The 24,449-nt window shown below is 44.8% G+C and overlaps 2 protein-coding genes across 2 annotated transcripts in view; both read left to right on the top strand.

Moving 5' to 3' along the window:
- Positions 1 to 8,905, top strand: part of adap2 (ArfGAP with dual PH domains 2) — a 39,949-nt gene extending 31,044 nt beyond the window's left edge. The window contains exons 8-11 of the mRNA XM_085963973.1: positions 4,368 to 4,430; positions 5,986 to 6,063; positions 6,786 to 7,014; positions 7,679 to 8,905. Of these exons, the coding sequence (XP_085820099.1) occupies positions 4,368 to 4,430; positions 5,986 to 6,063; positions 6,786 to 7,014; positions 7,679 to 7,710 (402 nt within the window). The 3' untranslated portion in view covers positions 7,711 to 8,905. The remainder of the gene's footprint in view (positions 1 to 4,367; positions 4,431 to 5,985; positions 6,064 to 6,785; positions 7,015 to 7,678) is intronic.
- On the top strand, positions 7,912 to 22,992 carry LOC147102968 (E3 ubiquitin-protein ligase Midline-1-like). The gene is made up of 7 exons (XM_085964114.1): positions 7,912 to 7,994; positions 10,468 to 11,044; positions 12,867 to 12,959; positions 14,740 to 14,973; positions 16,554 to 16,568; positions 16,687 to 16,846; positions 19,444 to 22,992. Exons 1-7 carry the CDS (start codon positions 7,912 to 7,914, stop codon positions 19,551 to 19,553), a joined length of 1,272 nt encoding a protein of 423 aa, XP_085820240.1. The 3' UTR covers positions 19,554 to 22,992.
- Positions 22,993 to 24,449: the final 1,457 nt, after the last annotated feature.

Below are 24,449 nucleotides of genomic sequence, written 5' to 3'. Positions count from 1 at the left end.
ACACTTTGATCCAGGAGGCAGTCACACCCCTTAGGTTAGGTAGTGGTACAGGTCTGGTTAGTGGTCAGGGACAGGAGGGTGTGACTGCAACTCAGGCAGGTAAGGGGACCCCAGGTGCAGTGCTGGAGGAGCCTCAGCCTTTGCCCTTGTCCAACAGGCACGAGGTTCTTGCTACCTGTGTGGATGAGGGAAAAGCCTGCAGGATGGATGAGCAAGCTGACCACGACACCATGGTGCAGGAGGCCATTCGGGTGGGGGGAGTGAAAGGGAATGTAGTTGTGGTAGGGGGACTGTATAGTCAGGGCGATACTGTTCTCCGCAGCCGCGACTGAGAGTTCCGAAGGTTGTGTTGCCTGACCAGTGCCAGGGTTAAAGACCTCTCCTTGCGGCTGGAGGAGAACTTGGAGTGGGAGGGGGAGGATCCAGTTGCTGTGGTCCGCGTAGGAACCAACTACATAGGTAGAACTAGGAATGAGGTTCTGTTGAGGGAGTTTGAGGAGCTAGGATCCAAATTTAAAAGCAGAACCTCAAAGGTAATAATCTCTGGATTGTTACCTGAGCCACGCGCAAATTGGCATAGGGACAAACAGATTAGAGGTTTAAATGTGTGGCTCAAAGAGTGGTGTGGGAGGAAGGGGTTTTGGTTCATGGGGTACTGGCACCAGTACTGGGGAAAGAGCTGTTCCGTTGGAACAGGCTCCACTTAAACCGGGCTGGGACCAGTGTCCTGGCGAACCAAATAACTAGGGCAGTAGACAGGGCTTTAAACTAAAGAAGGGAGGGTGGGAGGATTCAGGAAAGAGTAAATTTAAAAGCAGCGGGAGAAATGTCAAGGCTCTAGAGCAGAGTAGTTTTGGGTAAAAATAAGCAGAGTGGGTCAGACAGGGACAGAGAGAGTAACAAAGGTAATAAGGCATCAGTGACTGAGGTGACATCAGGGAAAATAGAAATAAATCAAAGCTAAAGGCACTATACCTGAATGCGCGAGGCATTCACAGCAAAATAGATTAATTAATAGCGCAGATAGAAATTAATAGGTTTGATCTAATAGCCATTACAGAGACGTGGTTGTAATGTGGCCAAGATTGGGAACTAAATATTCCAGGATACTTAACTTTTAGAAGGGGTAGGCAAAATGGAAAGGAGGGGTAGCCCTGATAATAAAGGATGGGATAAAGACAGTAGGGAGAAAGGATCTTAGCTCCAAAAATCAAGAAGTAGAATCAGTTTGGGTGGAGCTATGAAACAGCAAGGGGCAGAAAACATTGGTGGGAGTTGTTTATAGGCCCCCAAACAGTAGTTGTAATGTAGGGCAGAGTATAAATCAGGAAATTAGAGGCGCAAGTAACAAGGGTAATACAGTAATCATGGGGGACTTTAATCTACATATAGACTGGGCAAACCAAATTTGCAGTAATAGTGTGGAGGACGAATTCATGGAATGTATGCAAGATAGCTTTCTAGATCAGTATGTTGAGGAACCAACTAGGAAACAGGCTATCTTAGATCTAGTATTGTGCAACGAGAAAGGGTCAATTAATAACCTTGTAGTAAAGGGGCCTTTAGGGAAGAGTGACCATAATATGATAGAATTTTATACTGAGTTTGGAAGTGATTTAGTTAAATCCGAAACTAGGGTCTTCAATCTAAACAAAGCAAACTACGTCGGTATGAGGGGTGAGTTGGCTGAGGTAGATTGGGAAACTTCATTAAAAGATATGACGGTAGAGTAGCAATGGCTAGCATTTAAAGAATTAATACATAATTTACAACAAATATACATTCCTTTAAGGCACAAAAACCCCACAGGAAAAGTGGTCCAACTGTGGCTAACAAGTTAAAGATAGTATTAGATCAAAGGAAGAGGCTTATAACATTGCCAAAACGTAGTAAGCCTGAGGATTGGGAGGATTTTAGAATTCAGCAAAGGAGGACCAAGAAATTGATAAAGAAAGGGAAAATAGAATACAAGAGTAAACTAGCGAGAGACATAAAAACAGACTGTAAAAGCTTCTATAGGTATGTAAAAAGGAAAAGATTAGCAAAAGTAAATGTGGGTCCCTTACAGGCTGAGACAGGAGAAATTATAATGGGGAATAAGGAAATGGCAGAGAAATTAAACAAATACTTTGTGTCTGTCTTCACGGAGAAGACGCAAAAAATTTCCTGGAAATAGTGGAGAACCAAGGGTCTACCGAGAATGAGGAACTGAAAGAAATTAGTATTAGTAAAAAAATAGTACTGGAGAAATTAATGGGACTGAAAGCCGATAAATCCCCTGGAACTGATGGCCTACATCCTAGGGTTTTGCAAGAGGTGGCTTTAGAGATAGTGGATGCATTGGTTGTCATTTTCCAAAATTCCATAGATTCTGGAACGGTTCCCGCGGATTGGAAGGTAGCAAATGTAACCCCACTATTTAAGAAAGGAGGGAGAGAGAAAACAGGAACTACAGACCAGTTCGCCTGACATCAGTAGTAGGGAAAATGCTAGAATCTATTATTAAGGACGTGGTAACAGGGCACTTAGAAAATAATAATAGGATTGGGCAGAGTCAACACGGATTTATGGAAGGGAAATCGTGTTTGACAAATCTGTTAAGAGTTTTTTGAGGTTGTAACTAGCAGAATAGTTAAGGGGGAACCAGTGGATGTGGTGTATTTGGATTTTCAGAAGGCATTTGATAAGGTGCCACACAAGAGGTTATTAAACAAAATTAGGGCTCATGGGATTGGGGGTAATATACTAGCATGGATTGAGGATTGGTTAACGGACAGAAAACAGAGAGTAGGAATAAACAGGTCATTTTCGGGTTGGCAGGCTGTAACTAGTGGGGTACCGCAAGGAACAGTGCTTGGGCCTCAGCTATTCACAATCTATATCAATGATTTGGATGAGAAACCTACCTCTTTGACCAGGCTTTTGGTCAACTGCCCTAATTTATCCTTATGTGGCTCGGTATCAAGTTTTTTGCTTATAACCCTCCTGTGCAGCACCTTGGGACGTTTTACTACGTTAAAGGCGCTATACAAATACAAGTTGTTGTTGTTGTTGAGGGGACCAAATGTAATATATCCAAGTTTGCTGATGATACAAAGCTGGGTGGGAATGTAAGTTGTGAGGAGGATGCAAAGAGGCTTTAAGGAGATATAGACAGGCTAAGTGAGCGGGCAAGAACATGGCAAATGGAATTAATATAATGTGGAGAAATGTGAAGTTATCCACTTTGGTAGGAAAAACAGAAAGCAGAGTATTATTTAAATGGTGAGAGATTGGGAAATGTTGGTGTTCAGAGGGACCTGGGCGTCCTTGTACACGAATCATTGAAAGTTAACATGCAGGTACAGCAAGCAATTAGGAAAGCAAATGGTGTGTTGGCCTTTATTACAAGAGGATTTGAGTATAAGAGTAAAGACGTCTTACTGCAATTATATAGGGCCCTGGTGAGACCACACCTGGAGTATTGTGTACAGTTTTAGTCTCCTTACCTAAGGAAGGATATACTTGCCATAGAGGGAGTGCAACGAAGGTTCACCAGACTGGTTCCTGGGATGGGGGGATTGTCCTATGAAGAGAGATTAAGTAGACTAGGCCTATATTCTCTAGAGTTTAGAAGAATGAGAGGTGATCTTATTGAAACATACAAAATTTTTACAGGGCTTGACAGGGTAGATGCAGGGAGGATGTTTCCCCTGGCTGGGGAGTCTAGAACCAGGGGTCACAGTCTCAGAATAAGGGGTCGGCCATTTAGGACTGAGATGAGGAGAAATTTCTTCACTCAGAGGGTGGTGAATCTTTGGAATTCTCTACCACAGAGGGCTGTGGAGACTCAGTCGTTGAGTATATTCAAGACAGAGATTGATAGATTTTTGGACTTTAGGGGAAATCAAGGGATATGGGGATAGTGCAGTTGAGGTCGATGATCAGCCATGATCTTATTGAATGGCGGAGCAGGCTCGAGGGGCCAAATGGCCGACTCCTGCTCCTATTTCTTATGTTCACACATATGGTCTTGCATGCTTAAAATTGTGCAATTGGGAGAGTGCCTCACAGAGGGATGGTTTTGTAGTTATGTTTAAGCTGAGAGAGGTGACGGCGTTACCCCGGAGCTTATTAGAATAGCAGGATTTCTATAGTACTGGTTTTTAAAGGTGACACCCTCCTGTGGTGGACGGAAGGATAGCAGGCGTTAACAACTCAAGGATTTTATAGAGGGAGTCATTCGGGTCACTCTGGATAGATGAATCAAGATGGCCCGAATGTAATTATCTTGTGAGACAGGTTGAATATTTTGTGATTGTTTCGTGTGTCTGTGCAGACGCGTGTGTCTGTGCTGAACTGATGCTTGTGTTAATGTATTTCCTCAGCTCATACCAAAATTAACAAGGAATTATGCAAAGGAGGGATACATGGAGAAAACTGGTCCCACGGTACGTACACTTTGCACTAACCTACAGAATAAATTAGATGTGTTTAATATAGAATTAATAGATCTCTCATGGGATTGCGCTTGGTAAAATGGATGACACTCTCTCTAAACCACAGGAGCATTACCACGTAATATACAATGTATTGTTTTGCCGCTAGGGTGAGGATGTGTCTCTTTAAGGTTACAAAGTCTAATTGCTGTTAAATAAATATAAGGTGAGGTCAATTGGCGTTTAATTGCTCTTTCCAGGGAAGTTTGGTACTTTGAAAATGATTGTCTTTTTTTTAATACTATCTTTTAAACCGTGACACAGAATTTACATAGTTAGGTGTGATAGACAAAACTTGCACTGAAGGCTCAAACCTTCAATTATATCTTCCTCAACATGGGAATTTCCCCAAAATCAGATGACAGAGAGGGAGTGAATACTGTTAGGAGAGTGGCCTGAGGCACCTATACTGAGCGGCAGCGTTCCCTGTAAGCCGCGCGGCCGCACAGCGCTCCAGGGACCCCGCGCAGCCAGCTTTTCACTGAGAAAAAAGCACAGTATCTTGAATGGCCCGCGCAGCCCCTTAAAGGGGCCAAACAAAATTACCAGGAGCATTGCTGGGAGTGGCTCTTTCGTTTCCCAGAGCAGTAGATGGGGAGCAGAGGATGATAAAACACTCAAGTTGGTGTGGTAATGCAATGGCTGCTTTTACTTCAGACTCTCTGGATATAACATTCAATTTAAGAGGAGACTCTGGAGAATATTTGCTACCATGCTTGTTCCCTTTATCTCTATCCATCTATAAGGGTGCAGATTTACAAATCACTAAAAGTAGTGATGCAGGTTAATAAGGCCATATAAAAAGCAAACTGAGCACAGGGGTTCATTTCTAGAGGGATAGAATTGGAAAGCAGAGATGTTGTTAAACATATATCGGACCTTGCTTAAACCATACTTAGAGTACTGTGCACCATTCTGGTCTCCATATTATAAAAAGGATAGAGAGCCACTGGAGAAGGTGCAAAAAGATTTACTAGAATGATAATAGAACTGAGAGGTTATAACTATGAGGAGGCTCTTTTCTCCAGAAGGCTGAGGGGTGACCTAATAGGGATCTTTAAAATTATGAAGGGGTGTGATAGGGTAGAGAAGATGTTTTCACTTGTGGGGGCGTCCAAAACTAGGGGCCATAAATATAAGATAGTCACTAATAAATCCAATAAGGAATTCAGGAGCAACTTCTTTAAGAACAAGAAGCAATTGAGGTGAATAGCATAGATGCATTTAAGGAGAAGCTAGATAAGTACATGAGGGAGAAAGGATAGGCTGAGATGAAGTAGGGTGGAAGAAGGCTCGTGTGGAGCATAAACACTGGCACGGACCAGTTGGGCCGTGTGGCCTGTTCTGTGCTGTAAATACTATATCATTCTATGCAACACAATACATATCGCAGTAAAAAGAGGGAATAGAAAATTAAATATACATGTGAAATGTACAAGTGTCTAAAGGGACAAAAATTGAATCTTTTACTATATGTAAATAAACTAACAGTGACTCTCTCCTTCAGAAAAAGGAACTTTTTAAAAGGCGATGGTTTACACTGGATGCTCAGGACCGCAAACTACTGTACTTTAAGGATCCGCTGGTGAGTGCACAGAGAGATAGAACCAGCTTGCCAGGGACAGTAACACACCCAGGGGTTAACACAGCACGCAGGGTATTAGGGAACAGAGTCGCTAATGTCAGATTGATCTCCGAGAGCTTCGCACAATGGCACCCAGGGAACAATTTTTCTCTCAACTTTTGCCTGTGATTATTCATCCCCTCGCTCTCCAGGGGATGAAATGAGCTGAGGAGAGTTGGTGAGAACGTCAGTTGCTCACGGTCTGCTGGGAGGAGCTGGCTCAATGGGACATTTCAATATGTGTCAGCCGTGGCTCAGTGGGTAGCACTCTCGCCTCTGAGTCAGAAGGTTGTGGCTTCAAGTCCTGCTCCAGGGACTGACACTCCAGTGTAATACTGAGGAAGTGCTGCACTGTCGGAGGTGCCGTCTTTCGGATGAGACGTTAAACCGAGGCACCGTCTGCTCTCTCAGGTGGATGTAAAAGATCCCATGGCACTATTTTGAAGAAAAGCAGGGAAGTTCTGGCCAATATTTATCCCTCAATCAACATCACTAAAACAGATTATCTGGTCATTATCACATTGCTGTTTATGGGAGCTTGCTGTGCGCAAATTGGCTGCCGCGTTTCCTACATTACAACAGTGACTACACTTTAAAAAGTACTTCATTGGCTGTAAAGTGCTTTGGGATGTCCTGAGGTCATGAAAGGTGCTGTATAAATGAAAATTCTTTCTTTCTTTCAGGACGCCTATGCACAAGGGGAGGTGTTTATTGGGCATTCGGAGTATGGATATAACGTGACAGACGGGCTGCCTGCCGGGGTCAAGGGAAACAAATGGAACTTGGGGATAACAATTGAGACACCGGAAAGGGAGTTCCTGTTTACCTGTGAGAACGACCAGGACCACAAGGAATGGATCGCGGCTTTTAAAACAGTAATTTTCAAACCGATGTCTCCCCAGGATTACACGGGTAAGAAGGAAAATACCCACAAGTCTTGTAATGTTCAACAGGGCATCACCGTCTGGTTGAAAGTGTCCTTTTGAGTTCTCCCAGTGGTGTCACTCGCCACGCAGACCAGGTCTGTGCTGTTAGCTCATGGGAGCCAGGGCTGTGGTCCGAGTGCTACAACTGACAGCACTCTTGGGCCACCTTTACCCAAGTGGACTGTAGACGGAGAGCGTCGGGAAGCTATTCGACTCTGTGGGTCACGGCACTTCAGCCAGACGCTGTCCACGCACTCGCACTGCCCAGCAGACAGTGATCTGCACCGGAACCTTGCCTGATGTTGTCTCCCGTGGCTCAGGGCATACTGAGCCCAATCGTAATGCCCCCTACAACTGTCCCGTCTGACACCAGCAACCTCAGCACAGACTGCGGACCCAGCCTGGGACCCCCCTGCTCTGTAGATCTGAGGTATACGCTGGGCAGTGCATTTAACTCACTGAGTCATCGGGATTGCCCGCTGCAGGTGTTTCTTGCTCAATAAAACCCCAGCTTTTCTAACCCTCAAAAACTGGGGCACAGTCAGGTGAATACATGGCATTGCGAAATACGATGCAGTAAAGCAGTGTGAAAATAATCAAACCAGTTTCTAAGTGTGCAGTATGACTAACAGACTGTTTCTTTTTCACAGTCGAGGCTAGCTTAAGGCGGAAGCAGAGGTGATGATAACACAAGAGAGTGATGGCCAGACTCAGAACAGGCATTCCACAATCAGAGGATATGCAGTGCTAAATAAGGGAGGCACTTCTCATTTGGATGACAGTCCCTCGCTCTGAACAGACTAACAAGCAGAGGGAGTCACCTGCACACATTGTGCGACACTGAGTGCCTGCTATATTCCGGGATTTGAACAAAGAGTTACTCATGACTGTGCAAAGCTACGTCTCCTCCATCAGTGACTTTGTGCCAATAGATGTGCCTATAGTGAAAGCACCTGTTACAATTCAGTTATGAATAGCTGGTGCTTGAGTGAGGCGATGTTGGAACTGTGCACCCCCGGAAAGCATAGACAAAATCGGCAAGACTTTTTTGAAGCATTTCCTCAGAACCATTTCTGAGTATTTATCCAATTCCCATTTGAAATTTACTATTGAATCTGCTTCATCCACCCTTTCAGGCAATGCATTTCAGATCATAACTCGCTGTGTAAAAAAAGAATTCTCCTGATTTCGCCTCTGGTTCTTTTGCCAATTATCTTAAATCTGTGTCCTCTGGTTACCGATCCTCCTGCCAGTGGAAGCAGTTTCACCCTATCGTTCTATCAAAACCCCTTCATAATTTTGAACATCATTGATGACATTCCATCTCAACCCCATTGGGAATTGTGGATGTGGAGAATGGGTCTTGCCGCACTGCCTCTGAATAGCTGGGGTGTGTTGGAATTACACAGCGTTAGGTCAAGCTCTGCCCCACAGTGCACGCTGACTCTCAATACTAATCTCAAAACCCAATAAAGTTTCCCCATCTGTTAACTGTGGAAACACTTTGGTTGTAGTGCCTGGGTTCTTTTTCTCCCTTGTATGGTTCTCACATGCTGTCCGTATGGTACACTCCTGACTAGTCAGGATTTCCCATTTCTGTTTCCCATTTTCAGTTTTTGCTTCTGGTGAAATGCTGGCCGCTTTGTACTTTACTAACATTTTTCCTTCAGGAGCTTTCAATAATAATTGTGGCTCTCAATGAACACACGCCAAAAAACAGGTGTAGTTTGGGGTCTGAAATGACCCGCAGTATATAGGGCTGCTTCTGTGTCAAATGTTAAAACAACGATTGACTTGTAAAACAGACCGTTCATTTTTGTTACGTTTCACATGTTGTTTTACTTTTTTTATTAATAAAGAGAATGTTCAAACAGGAAGCTGAAGTTGGAGAAACACAGAATCTGATTTCATGAAATGTTTTGTTTCATTAGTGGCTTTCAGTTTAATCAGAAGTCTGCAGGGCACCGTATACAGGTGTAGTGAAGGTGTTAACAGTTCACCGTGCACAGGTGTGAGACTCGCATGTTCGGTACTTCATTGCCAGCACCAATTCTCACCCCCATTAAGGAATGCCTTCTGAAACCTGGTTGGATTGTATATGATGATACACAGACTGCCCTCACCCTTTCTATTCTGAATTAAAAGCAGAAACAGCCCACATCCAAAGACAGGTCGAACCACCTCAATCCCCCAGGGCTCATCCGGCTGCAAGCCACCTTTTAAAAAAAATGAATTCACAGGTTGTGTGCGTCACTGGCAAAGCCGGCATTTATTGCCCATCTCTGATAAGGCGGTGATATAACTGAGTGGTTTGCTAGATCACTTCAGAGGGCAGTTAAGAATCCACCACATTGGTGTGGGGACTGGAGTCACATATAGGCCCAGACCGATGGCAGGTTTCCTTCCCTAAAGGACATTAGTGAACCAGGTGGGTTTTTAATAACAATCTGACAGCTTCATGGTCACTTTTACTGATACAAGCTTTTTATTTCCAGATTTTAAAACTGAATTCAAATTGACAAAGTGCCCGTGATGGGATCTGGACCACTTGGCTATGAAGCTCTTTGGGACATCCTGAAGGGCACGATATAAATGAAAGATCTTCTTAATTGAAGGACACGATATAAATGCAAGATCTTCTTCTTAATCAGTGTTAAATTGGGTCGGTATCACATCAGATGCTGCATTTGCAAAATGGGCAGTGGGGAAGAAATTGAGTAGATTGGACCTTTACTCTCTGGAGTTTATAAGAATGAGACATATAAGATACTGAGGGGTATTGACAGGATAAACGCTGGGAGGTTGTTTCCCCTGGCTGGGGAGTCTAGAACCAGGGGGCATAGTCTCAGGATAAGGGGTCGGCCATTTAGGACTGAGATGAGGAGGAATTTCTTCACTCAGAGGGTGGCGAATCTTTGGAATTCTCTACCCCAGAGGCTGTGGATGCTTAGTCGTTGAGTATATTCAAGGCTGAGATCGATACATTTTTAGACTCGAGGGGAATCGAGGGATATGGGGATCGGGCGGGACAGTGGAGTTGAGGTCGAAGATCAGCCATGATCTTACTGAATGGCGGAGCAGGCTCGAGGGGCCGTTTGGCCAACTCCTACTCCTAATTCTTATGTTCTTAAGTGGGAAGGTTTTAATCTAGAGCTATTGCACGCAACAAGTGGTCTGGAATCTGGAGACTTGGTACAAAAAGAATCCCATTCCCCAAATACTGGCATCACTCACCCTGCCAACCACACAACAGCCAGCAAGAAAAAGTTTCAAACATTAACTACTGGAGACTTTGATTTAGGGAGGAAGCAGGTAGTCCAATGTGAATGGACCTCATCTGCCCCTCCCTGTCTGGCTGGGATTGGTTTCACGAACCTCAGCTTACTTTCAGTTTTGAGTTCCTGAGCTGTTTGCTGCTGTGAGCTGTGCTGACTCTCAGACATGGCCTCTGTTTCTCCCTCTCCGAAGAGGAATTGACCTGCCCCATCTGCTTGGAGCTGGTGTACAATCCCGTCACCATACCCTGCGGGCACAACTTCTGCCAGGAGTGCATCGAGATCTGCTGGGAGGATGGTGTGGAGCTGGGAGAGTGCGCCTGCCCCCAGTGCCGGAAGGAGTTCGCACAGAAGCCGACCCTCTACCGCAACACGATGCTGTGCTCCGTGGTCACGCAGTTCCGCGCGTCCTGTAGGAGAGCACAGGCTGGAGAAGCGGAGCCGGGCGAGGTGGCTTGTGACGTGTGCGCTGGGAGAAAGCTGAAAGCAGCTATGTCCTGCCTGACCTGTATGGTGTCCTACTGTGAGGCGCACCTGCTGCTCCACCGGGAGAACCGCGCATTTGCACAGCACAAACTGAGCGACCCGATACCCGAGCTGTCGGAGAGGAAGTGCGCCTGCCACGGCAAGGAGCTGGAGCTGTTCTGCAAGGACCACTGGTGCTGCATCTGCTGCCTGTGTTTGCTGGAGCACAAACAGTGCCAGGTTTTCACCCTTGAGCAGGCGAGCCAGGAAGAAATGGTGAGTCCCGACTATATTCTGAGTTGTTCCGGCAGTAATAATCATAACTTCATCAGCAGAATCGTGTCAGGACTGTTCTCTTTCATCCCCGCTAACTCCTGAGTTCGGTTATCTCAAAATAATGTTAACTTTCAACAACAACTTAAATTTATATAGTGTCTTTACCGTAGTAAAATGTCTCAAGTGGCTTCACAGGAGTGTCATCAAAAATAATTTGACACTGAGCCACATAAGGAGATATTAGGGCAGATGACTAAAAGCTTGGTCAGAGGTAGGTTTTAAGAAGCGTCTTAAAGGAGGAGTGAGAGACAGAGAGATTTAGGGAGGGAATTCCAGAACTTAGGGCCTCCGCAGCTGAAGGCACGGCCACCAACGTTGGAGTGATGAAAATCAGGGATGCGCAAGTGGCCAGAATTGGAGGAGTGCAGAAATCTCAGAGGGTTGTAGGGCTGGAGGAGGTTACAGAGATAGGGAGGGATGAGGCCATGGAGAGATTTGAAAACAAGGATAAGAATTTTAAATGAGGCATCAAAAGGGAATTGTATATACACCGTGGAAAAATGTGCAGGGCTATGGGGAAAGAGCCGAGGAGTGGGACTAATTGGATAGCTCTTTCAAAGAGCCGGCACAGGCACGATAGGTCGAATAGCTTGTTTCTGTGCTGTAAGATTCTATGAATTGCAAAATGAATAATTTTGACCTAAGTTTACATTTCTGCTTATTTCATTATTAGCTTAAGTGTCTCATGACTCAACTGGCAAGAGCAGGGGCTGATGTGGCTCTGAGTCACAAATAGGCTTGTTAAAATCTGTTTCTAGCCAACTGCAAAGATTAGAATACATTTATTTCATTATTCATTCTCGGGATGTGAGCGTCGGTGGCAAGGCTGGCATTTATTGCCCATCCCCTAGTTTGTGACATAACTGAGTGGCTCACCAGGCCACATAGATATTAGGACAGAAGAGGTAGGTTTTAAGGAGCATCTTAAAGGAGGAAAAAGAGGTAAAGAGGCGGAGAGGTTTAGGGAGGGAATTCCAGAGCTTAGGGCCCAGGCAGCTAAGAGTCAACTACAGGAAACTCTCTTTTAACCGGCACCTAAATATCCAGAAGTCTCTCTTAACTGGCAAAATTCAGGAGTAGGTTCAGGTAGGTTTTACTATATATTAGTGGCCGTGTAACTGGGGTTCCTGAATCTGTGGCCGTGTAACCGGGGTTCCTGAATCTGTGGCCGTGTAACTGGGGTTCCTCAATCTGTGGCTGTGTAACCGGGGTTCCTGCACCTGTGGCCGTGCAACAGGGACTCCTGGATCTGTGGCCGTGTAACTGGAACTCCTGGATCTGTGGCCGTGTAACAGGGACTCCTGGATCTGTGGCCGTGTAACAGGGACTCCTGGATCTGTGGCCGTGTAACCGGGGCTCTTGTACCTGTGGCCGTGTACGGGGCTCTCGTTCCTTGGTAAGTATACCTCTCTGTAATCTGGACTTTTTGATCAACCGGCACCACGCTGGTCCTGTTGGTGCCGGATAAAAAAGAGTTTCCTGTACATTGGTGTGGGACTGGAGTCACATATATGTCCAGAGCGGGTAAGGACAACAGGTTTCCTTCCCTAAAGGACAACAGGTTTCCTTCCCTAAAGGACATTTGTGAACTGGTTGGGTTTTTAACGACAGCTTCATGGTCACTTTGACTGAGACCAGCCTCCAGATTTTGTAAAAACTGAATTCAAATTCTCAAACTGGGATTTCACGTTTTCTGGATTATTGATCCAGTAATGATAAATGTGAGGTCTTTATAGTTTACACTCTCAATCTTTTTGTGAAGATAAAGGAGAACCTGAAGCAGAAGATTCAAGATGAGATCGATGTCATTGTAAAGAAGACTGCAGACTACCAACAGCAAAGTCTCTCGATTTCTGTAAGTAGCAACAAAAGGGGTGAGATTTTAACTGGGAGCGGGTTTCAGGCAGACAGAGTGGGGCGAGCATTGCATCTGTCGATGTCATCAGTTTCAGACCCAGGTTATTTTAACTCCTGGGCCTCAATCACATCCCACTGGTCAAGTGCCCACCCAAAACGGGCAGAAAAAGGCAGCTTACCATCTGGTTAAATTGTGGGGCCCATCGGACTGGAGACGGAAAGCAGGAAACTACAGGTCAGTTAGCTTAACATCTGTCATAGGGAAGATGTTAGAAGCTATTATTAAAGACATTATAGCAGGGCACTTAGAAAAGTTCATGGTAATCAGGCAGAGTCAACATAGTTTTGTGAAAGGGAAATCATGTTTAACCAATTTATTGGAGTTCTTTGAGGAAGTAACATGTGCTGTGGATAAAGGGGAACTGGTGGATGTACTGTACTTAGATTTCCAGAAGGCATTTAATAAGGTGCCACATCAAAGGTTATTGCTGAAAATAAAAGCTCATGGTGTAGGGGGTAACATATTGGCATGGATAGAAGATTGGCTAGCTAACAGGAAACAGAGAGTAGGCATAAATGGGTCATTTTCTGATTGGCAAGATGTAACGAGTGGTGTGCCACAGGAATCAGTGCTGGGCCTCAACTTTTTACAATTTATATAAATGACTTGGATGAAGGGACCGAAGGTATGGTTGCTAAATTTGTTGATGACACAAAGATAGGTAGGAAAGTAAATTGTGAAGAGGACATAAGGAGGCTACAAAGGGATATAGATAGGTTAAGTGAGTGGGCAAAGATCTGGCAAATGGAGTATAATGTGGGAAAATGTGAAATTGTCCATTTTGGCAGGAAGAATAAAAAAGCGTATTATCTAAATGGTGAGAGATTGCAGAGTTCTGAGATGCAGAGGGATCTGGGTGTCCTAGTGCATGAATCACAAAAGGTTACTATGCAGGTACAGCAAGTAATTAGGAAAGCTAATAGAATGTTATCGTTTATTGCGAGGGGAATGGAATACAAAAGTAGGGAGGTTATACTTCAGTTATACAGGGCATTGGTGAGACCACATCTGGAGTACTGTGTACAGTATTGGTCTCCTTATTTAAGGATGTAAATGCATTGGAAGCAGTTCAGAGAAGGTTTACTAGACTAATACCTGGAATAGAAACATAGAAAAATAGGAGCAGGAGTAGGCCATTCGGCCCTTCGAGCCTGCTCCGCCATTCAATAAGATCATGGCTTATCTGATAACTCCACGATATCGATCAGCCATGATCTTATTGAATGGCGGAACAGGCTCGAGTGGCCTACTCCTGCTCCTAATTCGTATGTTCGAGACTAAGTGGCCAGGAAAGGGGTTTTGACAGGGTCTCACCAGTAGGAATGTATTGGGATGGGGGAGGTGAAGCAAAGGCCAATACTTTCCCTCGCCACTGGACTCAGGTATAGGACAGACCAGGTAAGGTTTCCTTCCCTAAAGGACATTAGTGAACCTGTTGGGTTTTTACGACAATCCGACAGCTCCACGGTCACTTTTTACTGAAGCCAGTTTTTTTTTAATCTTCAGATTTCCATTTCTCAAACTACTGTGGTGGGATGTAAAGTTAACATTCCTTTGGGTTACTAGTCCTGGCCACGTGGATTACTAGTCCAGTAACATAACCACTACACTACCATAGCCACCCACCCCCCCAAACCAAAGTTGCTTTTAGTAACATGTCAGCGAATGGGCGGTGACAGAATGTGACACATTACCAAGCTCCGATCCTCATTCACAGGAGAAAGCCCTCCATTTGAAGAACGCTTTAGCCGAGCAGTTCCTCAAGGTGAAAAAGATGATCGAAGAGGGAGAGAAAACAGCCAATAAAATAATCAACGCGGCAGAACAAGCTGCACAGAAAGAAATATTGAACTTGCAGCAGAAAATTCAGCAGAAAATGGACGGACTGAAGGGAAGTCAAAACCAGATTGAGCAGCTGATCGAATCTACTGACTGCTGGGGATCTGTACAGGTAATTCATAAATCAGAATAGGAGAGCACTGAAGGAGGCCATTCGGCCCACTGAGTTTGCGCTGGCTCTTTCAAAGAGGAATCCAGTTAGTCCGACTCCCCGCTCTTTCCCCATATCCCTGCAATTTTTTCTCCAAGTATTTATCCAATTCCCTTTTGAAGGCTACTAGTGAAGCTGCATCCACCACCTTATCAGGCAGTGCATTCCAAATCCTAACCACTTGTTGCGTAAAAAGGTTTTTCCTCAGCACAGCTGGTCTGGTAAGGTGCTGATGCTTTCAGTAAGTGAGCTGGTACAATAATTACCTGTCTCAAGCAGAAACCTAGACACCTGTCCTAATGGTTGCTTGTGTGGAACTAGGAACAGGAGTAGACCATCCAGCCCCTCGAGCCTGTTCCACCATTCAACTAGGTTATGGCTGATCTGTATCTTCAGTCCATTTACCTGCCTTTGCTCTGTATCCCTCGATATCCTTGCCCACAAAAATCTATCAACCTCAGTTTTGAAAGCTCCAATTGACCATTAGCATCCACCGCCTTTTGGGGGGAGAGAGTTCCAGATTTCCACTACCCTTTGTGTGAAAAGCTGCTTTCTGATTTCACTCCTGAATGGCCTGGCTCTAATTTTAAGATCATGTTCCCTTGTTTTTGATTCCCCCACCAGAGGAAACAGTTTCTCTGTATCTACCCTATCGAATCCCTCTAACATTTTAAAAGCCTCAATCAGATCACCCCTTAATCTCCTAAACTTAAGGGAATACAAGACAAGTTTATGCAAAATAGACCAGAATGAGGGGGTGTGGGGTGAGCATTCTTTGGCTGCACGATGTAACCTGTTCCAAATTAATAAATTAAATGACACTCCTGCCAATTTCGAGCTTATAACGACAGCCTGATCTGCCCGTAGGGAATTGCGGGTGACAGAAAGTGGGTGGAACTCTGGCATCACAGGTGGCACAAGCATCCCAGACATAACTGGGTGGTATAACTTTTTTAAAAACTTGCATTTATATAGCGCCTTTCACGACTTCAGGACGACCCAAAACGCTTTGCAGCCAATGAAGTCGTTTTTGAAGTGTAGTCACTGTTGTAATGCAGGAAATGTGGCAGCCAATTTGCGCACAGCAAGCTCCCACAAACAGCAATGTGATAATGGCCAGATAATCCGTTTGTGATGTTGGTTGAAATATTGGCCAGGACACCGGGGGAACTCCCCTGCTCTTCTTTGAAATAGTGCCATGGGATCTCTTACGTCCACCTGAGAGGGCAAATGGGGCCTCGGTTTAACGTCTCATCCGAAAGACGGCACCTCCGACAGTGCGGCGCTGGAAGTGTCAGCCTAGAATTTATGCTTAAGTGTCTGGAATGGGATTTGAACCCACGACCTTCTGACTGAGAGGCCAGAGCGAGCCATGGCTGACACAAAACAGGAGGGGTATTTTATACAGGCTCACCTGCACAGCATTGTTCTTTAATTTCTCATATTATCTCCGCACTGCATTCTATTCTCTTTATTTTAACCTCTTGACATTTCTTTCCTGTTTTCTATTCAAAATTATCATGGCCTGGACTCCCTAGCAGCTATTCCGGAAGCAGGTAGTTGAATAAGCTCATCGCTCCAGTACGGTTGTGTGATCTTTGTTGCAGTCCTATTTCTAGCTGGAATGTTGGCTAGTTGAGACGCCTCTAACATATTCTTCATCTGTATCAACAGCAAATCATCAGATTATCGCAAGCCAGCAATTCTGGTCCTTTACCTCAGCATAATGTAGAATTGGATGAGCAAAAAATACAGGACGTCTTTGCTATTGTGTCAGTTTTCGAAGAAAACATCAGCGGCCAGCTGCACACACCCCTGAGCGCAGTACTGCAAGGTCAGTATGACATATTCAGCATACCCCTGCCTTCCCCACTTCGTGAGTGAAGGACCTATCATTGACTTCACCATCACCGGGTTAGGGAGGAATAAAAATCATCGGGGATTCCCACTCCTGATTGTCGTCTTATTAAGTAGGGCACATGTGGGGAAAATTCGGGCTCAGCTGTGACAACTACCACAGTCAAATAGCCTGCTGACACGAGCAAGGATTTTAGCTGGTCGGTGTTAAGTTAGCTGACCTTGGTTGGAGCAGCACCAGTGACACTACAGCGGTCTCTACGCATTGGCTTTCCTCTGTTCCCTGCAGGAGAGGCTGTTTGCCGCTCGTTAGCTCCTCCCTTGCTCCTGAAGGACGGGGAGAGATTCCGACTCAGTTTGTGGGGAGTTGTGACAAAAGCAGCAGCACTGTATGTTTATATAAAAACTGTAACACAGTAAATGTCCCAGGTTGCTGCATGGGGTGGGAGCATAGGAACAGGAAGAGGCCATTCGGCCCCTCGAGCCTGTTCCGCCATTCAATGAGATCATGGCTGATGTGACCTAATTCCATATACCCACCTTTACCCCATATCCCTTAATACCTTTGGTTAACAAAAATCTATCAATCTCAGATTTAAAATTAACAATTGATCTAGCATCAATTGCCGTTTGCATAAGAGTGTTCCAAACTTCTACCACCATTTGTGTGGAGAAGTGTTTCCTAATTTCACTCCTGAAAGGTCTGGCTCTAATTTTTAGACGATGGCCCCCGTCCTAGACTCCCCAACCAGCGGAAATAGTTTCTCTCTGTCGACCCTATCTGTTCCCCTTAATATCTTGAAAACTTCGATCAGATCACCCCTTAACCTTCTAAATTCTAGGGAATACAACTGTAATTTGTGTAATCTCTCCTCGTAACTTAACCCTTGAAGTCCAGGTATCATTCTGGGGAGAGCGATGCAGAGTGGTAGCAGCAGAGTCAGAGGGTTAGAAAGGGATGGGGGTGGAGGAGCATTCTAGGGAAAGAAGTAGTGAGGTGGAGAGGTTTAAGGAGGCAGTTTCAGAGGGGGTGGAAACACAGGGGGCCAGACTGACAGAGTTAAAGGGCACAGGCTGGGATTGTATGGAGGAGGTTGCTAAGGGAAGGTGGAATGAGACCATGGAGGAATTTATAAATAAGAATGAGGATTTTGAAATGTATACGCTGGAGTAGAGGGAACTAGTGAAGGGTCGGGTGTGGTGTGTGACTGGGTCACCCACATTCTACCCTGGAGTGGGACTTGAACACACAACCTTCTGACATTAAGGTGAGAGGGCTACCCACTGAGCCACGGCTGACACTACTTACTATGGCACTATTTCAAAGAGCAGGGGCGTTCTCCCCGGTGTCCTGGCCAATATTTATCACACAACCAACATCACTAAAAACAGAAAATGCTGGAAAAACTCAGCAGGCCAGGCAACATCCACGGAGAGAGAAATAGAGTCAACGTTTCAGGTCGAAACCCTTCGTCAAGGCTCATCAGTCCTGACGAAGGGTTTCGACCTGAAACGTTGACACTGTTTCTCTCTCCACGGATGTTGCCTGACCTGCTGAGTGTTTCCAGCATTTTCTGTTGTTATTTCGGATTTCCACCATCCGCAGTATTTTGCTAGCTCACTAAAAACAGATCTGGTCATTATCACATTGGTGTGTGTGGGACCTTGCTGCGCGCAACTTGGCTGTCGCGTTTCCTATATTACCACGCTTGAAAAAGTACTTAATTGGCTGTAAAGTGTTTGGGACATCCTGAGGCCATGAAAGGTGCTATTTAAATACAAGTCTTTAAGTTAGCAGAGTTCAGGTTTAACAATAGGTGGCCTACAAGATCTCGTCTTAGGATAAAGATCAGCTAAGGCCTCTACTTCTGATCATTATCCAGCAATGTTTGACTGAAGTGCACTTGTGTGGATCTCTGATTGTAACAGGATCAGGCTCAAGGACTGTGATGAACCACCCCCTCACCCCCACTACCCCGCTGGGACTTGCTCTGGTCATAAACTGATGAAGTCCCTCTTATACAGAAAAAAAATGATTAGCCCTGAAATTACACCATAGCTCCTGGGGGAAACAAACACTTTGGCCGGAATTTTCCAGGGGGTCAGCAGGAGGGATCGGTGGTGGGAAATTTGACCCCGCTGTCATCCCGCCACAACGCCCCTTTCCCATGTGTGGCCCGGGTGCTAGGGTTTGGATGATCAGCCATGATCTTGTTGAATGGCGGAGCAGGCTCGAAGGGCCGAATGGCCTACTCCTGGCTCCTATCTTCTATGTTTCTATGTGATCTCCGACCCAATTAAACCAATTATGGGGTTGTTGACTGACCCTTAATAAAGCTTTTAACCTTACCTTTTAACTTTAGCTTTAAATACAAACCATGCGGCACCATCTGTTGGTGCTTTAGTTACGGCCCAACCTCACCGCTTCTGTTACTCAAGTTAGCAGGTATTCTCACCCAAAAGAAACAAGGGGAAAATGCATAGAACAAAATACTGACTGAAACGTAGAGAAATTCATTCTTCATTGAATACACCATAAATACAGGAAATTTCTGACTAAATGTTTCTTTTTAGATGCCAGAAAACTGTCCTTTGACCTGACTACCAGAACAAGAACTCATAAATACACATGGAGACGCAAGACTGGTTTTCGCAAATTAGTGGTAAGAGTTGAGACAGGGTAGTCAGGTGCTCTGCTCCCCCGGATTCACCAACAGTCAGCATTACTGGGAGGTGGAAATAACAGATTTTGATTTAGACTGTGCCGTTGGAATCATGTACAAGTGCGACGATATTCAGGAAGCCAGGAACTTTTTAGGGTACTCCAGTATGTCTTTGGTGCATTAAGATGGAGAAGGAACATTGCTGGCTTGGGCTATACAATAGCAGCAGAAAAAAATGTTTGCGCTTATCACCATTCAAAAACTCCCCAAAGCCTTTCCACCATCTACAAGGCACATGTCAGGAGTGTGATGGAATACTCTCTCTACTTGCCTGGATGACTGCAGCTCCAACAACACTCAAGAAGCTCGACACTATCCAGGACAAAGCAGCCTGCTTGATTGGCACCCCCTCCACCACCGGCGTACCGTGGCTGCAGTGTGTACCATCTACAAGATGCACTGCAGCAACATGCCAAGGCTTCTTCGGCAGCACCTCCCAAACCCGCGACCTCTTCCAACTAGAAGGACAAGGGCAGCAGACGCATGGGAACACCACCACCTCCAAGTTCCCCTCCAAGTCACACAGCATCCTGAATTAGAAGTATATCGCTGATCCTTCATCGTCACCGCGTCAAAATCCTGGAACTCCCTACCTAATAGTGCTGTGGGAGTACCATCACCACACGGACTGCAGCGGTTCAAGGCGGCGGCTTACCACCACCTTCTCAAGGGCAACTAGGGATGGGCAATAAATGCTGGCATTGCCAGCGACGCCCTGATCCCATAAAAAAACCCAGCAGAATGGCTGGTCCGCCCTTGACAGTGGCAAAGACACCCGTGTAGTGTGTTGGTGCAGCTTCCCCTGAAAGGAGCAACCTTCACCAGTGTGCGGCTATCAGTGGGAGGGCACAGAGCTCTGGTCTGGCTGCCCGACATCCCTGCATAGCTCCTCCCCTTCTCCTGAACATGTCAGCTCCCATTGGAGCCAGTAAAGGTGTGGGGGGAATTAATAATTAAGGAAAACTGGCACAAAGGCTTATGAGAGCTTAACTTCACCAGGAAAAAAAGATAAAACATAAACACCCCAGAAATGGCTTAAAATACTTACCTGGAGCCCATGAAATGTCTGCTAAACCCCATTTGCTATATTTTCTGGGCATGAATTAGAGTTGACATCTAGTATGCCCATGATCTACAAACTGCAGTGGAAGCTACACCTTTCCCCTTTTTCAATAGATAAATAAGGCTTCTCCCTTGTTTTTGGACAGGAGTCTCTACCACCCAGTCCTGATGGGAAAATCTAGCAGGTACTGTTCCCCACACAATTTTGTGGCCTCATCTACGCCCATTTTTGGGAGCAGATGGGTTGTGACAGGACAGCAAAATCGGTCTTAAAATCCCACTTGGGATAAAGCACACACCATCCATAAAAGCACTTCAGTCCAAAGTAACTCATTCTGATCAATCCTGTAATATGGTGCAAACTTTCAAGGCCTTCAACTCAGCACAGAAAATGCCATATGCTCAGCCCACCCAAATTTTTAAAATAAATTCGAGATGTGGGCATCGCTGGTAAGTCTGGCATTTAATGCCCATCCTTAGTTGCCCAGAGAAGGAGGTGGTACAAATGAGTGGTTTACTTGGCCACTTCAGAAGGCAGTCAAGAGTCAACCATGCTGGTGTGGGACTGGAGTCACATTTAGGCCAGACCGGGTAAGGGCCGGGTTTCCTTCCCTAAAAGGACATTAAGTGAACCAGTTGGTTCAACTGGTTCCTTTCTCCACTCTTTCAGTACTGGTGTTGATTGGTTTATTTTTACTACTACTACCTTCTAGTCTGCTATCTGTAGCACTCTGTACCATCTCCAGTGCCCACTCCAAATCTCATGTCATTCCTAATTAAGAGTATATAGCAGGAGTAATATTCTGGCTTCACGATGCTGGTGAGCTGCCGTACCCCCTGCTAGCACATACTGGAAATTTGGGCAGGTGCTGGCAGTGATGTTCAGACTGCTCACTTTTGATTTTGCGATTTCAGCTAGCCAGGCTCCTCACTGGCAACGCTGTTGGAAACATAAAAGCCTTTTGGTTGCCAAATGTGCCACTAGGACAAGTAGATGCCAATCAATGACAAAAAGCACAAGCCACATAAGCAACGTTGCCTTTCTTTTGCACCAATTCTTTTTAAACATTTTTATTTTTATTTAGTAATGTAATTTAAGGACATTCCCTTGCAATTCTACTGAGCTTTGGTAACCGCGTCCTGTTGGCCAGTTACATGTATATCTTGTTTTACCCTCTCCATCTCTTTTAGAAAACGCTTTCTGTAGTCATTTTACACAGGTTGTAACTGAATAAATAATTTTTAAAAAGGAATTGGTAGATGGTCCCCAGTGGCTCAATGGATAAATGTGTGCTACTGAACCATACAGACATGGTTGGCGCCTTTGTCTGTGCCAAGTTAGCTGGGGCAGTAGTAGTGGTGCTATAATTGGCCTCAGTGCCCATGGACTACTGAAGGGAACATTCCACCAGGGCTTCTGCTCCTGACTGCAGCTAGAGCTGTCATCCCTCTGCAGTCACATAGTCTGAAGCCAGTCAATGTCTAGATTCATGTGAGGTATGTCCACTTGGCTGACGTACTGGAGGGCACTCAGCAGGTGGAAGAAGGGATTTGTAAGAATAAATGTATGTTTTGTCAAAATTATGATGTGTGATGGACTCGAGTCTATTAATGTAAGATGTATGTAATAAAGATGAATTTAATGTGTATGGATCTCCCCTGGGTGAGTAGAGCTCAAGGCAACGGCACGAAACTTAACAAAGGAAACCTGCATAGCAGGATAATCCCCACAGAGACAGCACCGAAAACTCATCGAAACTCACGAGCCATTAAAAGGTGTTAACAAACAAGTAACTTAATCAAGAAATGGCACCAGCCACTGCAGACTGACAGACACGTCTTCAAAGGAAAGCCAATATAACTGCCATGAAACTAAGACCCAATCCTGAGGTCTTAGCAATTTAGACTAGAGACAGTGAACTTAAAAAGATATAAAATAAGGAACCCAAAGGCTCTCGCGCTCTCTCTCTGGATGACCACGCAGAAAAGCAGGAAACCCTCCCTCTACAGACCAGACCAAGAAGCAAGGAAAAAGGCCGTGTACATTGCTTGACTCAGGGAAGTACAAGTCTGTTTTGAAGAAGGGTTCGACCCGAAACGTCAACTCAAATTTCTAACCACGGATGTTGCCTGACCTGCTGAGTTTTTCCAGCATTTTCTGTTGTTATTTCGGATTTCCAACATCTGCAGTATTTTGCTATCGTCTGTTTAAATCTAACCCATTATCTTATCTTACCTGTTGTAATCCAGTAGAGCCCATAGGACACCAGTAGGCTATTGTTATGATGTGCATGAGTGTGTGTGTTTAATAAACTTATTCCAAATTGTTTCAAAAGAATTGGTCTTGCTGTCAATTTAATGTCAGTCGAAATAAAAAGCTTACAGCTTTCCTCCATGTGTTAGATGTAGCAAAATCATTTAACCATTTACAAAGAACACATTTATTCTTTTGTTAGCACTAATTTACAGAGCACGCATTCTTCCTCTCCCCATCATTTCAGTTAATCTACTCTGTACCACTTCCATGGCTCTAATATCCCTCAATATCCTTCTCCAGCCCTACAACCCTACTCAAGCTCTGCATTCCTCAAACTGTGGGCTGTGTCACCCGTTGAAATATATAAAGAACTTGCATTTATTATTGTGCCTTTTACAACCTCAGGATGTCCCAAAGCGCTTTATTGCCAATGAAATACTTCTGAAGTGTGGAATTCTCTACCACACAAGGCAGTTGAGGCCAATTCATTAAATATATTCAAGAAGGAGTTAGATATATTTCTTAAGGCTAAAGGGATCAAGGGATATGGGGAGAAGGCAGGGACAGGGTACTGAATTTGGATGATCAGCCATGATCTCATTGAATGGCGGAGCAGGCTAGAGGGGCCGAATGGCCTACTCCTGCTCCTATCTTCTATGCTTCTATGGGACTTGAACCGACGACCTTTTGACTCAGAGGGGAGTATGCTACCACTGCATCATGGTTGCCATTTTTCTTAAATATAAATGCCTAATTGTTATTTTCAACATTGTTTATTAATGTTACGACTGGGTTCTGATGATTTGGTATAAAATTCGTAAGCTGTTATTTGTTTTATCCTTCAATAAAAACTTTAAATTATTGAGTGAAGGGCTGTGGTTTATTCCTGGTGACCGCGTTGTGCGTATGATGGGTCATGCGATTCAGACTCTTCTCTAAAATTGGCCTCAATACAAATAGAACAGTAAAAAATGCATTGCTTTTGAATTACCAGAGGTCGCTCTTTATGGAGCGATTGTCCTGAACTGTTTGGGGCGGGGCAGGCGGGCAGCAGAGACATGGTTCACTTGGTAAATACTCTAGCTGCTGTGGTAAAATAGAAAAGCACAGCCTTGTATTTATATAGCACCTCATCCCAGCCTATTACCATCTCGTCTAGCTTCTAATCTCTTACTTCTTTTGGTTCTTTTATTCTTTTGTCCGATCGCAGCCCTGCCTTCGATCTAGTTCCTTTTCTCTCCAGTTTTGAAGAAGGGTCAAACCCGAAACGTCAACTCAAATTTCTCTCCACGGATGTTGCCTGACCTGCTGAGTTTTTCCAGCATTTTCTGTTGTTACTCTGGAATGAATCAATGTGTTATACATGAAGAACGAACAAACTTGCATTTATATAATGCCTTTCACATCCTCAGGACACCCCGAGTCAATTAATTACTATTGATGTAGATTCATTGATGTGAGCAAAGGGGGCAGCCATTTTCTGAACAGCAAGATCCCACAAACAGTAATGAGAAATGACCAGATTCTGTGTACATCCC

This window comes from Somniosus microcephalus, chromosome 21, assembly GCF_052327205.1.
Source record: "Somniosus microcephalus isolate GS21.2 chromosome 21, FLI_Smic_1.0, whole genome shotgun sequence".
Lineage (NCBI taxonomy): Eukaryota > Metazoa > Chordata > Chondrichthyes > Squaliformes > Somniosidae > Somniosus > Somniosus microcephalus.
The sequence above is the reverse complement of the archived record's forward strand: the minus strand, read 5'-3'. Positions and strand labels throughout refer to the sequence as shown.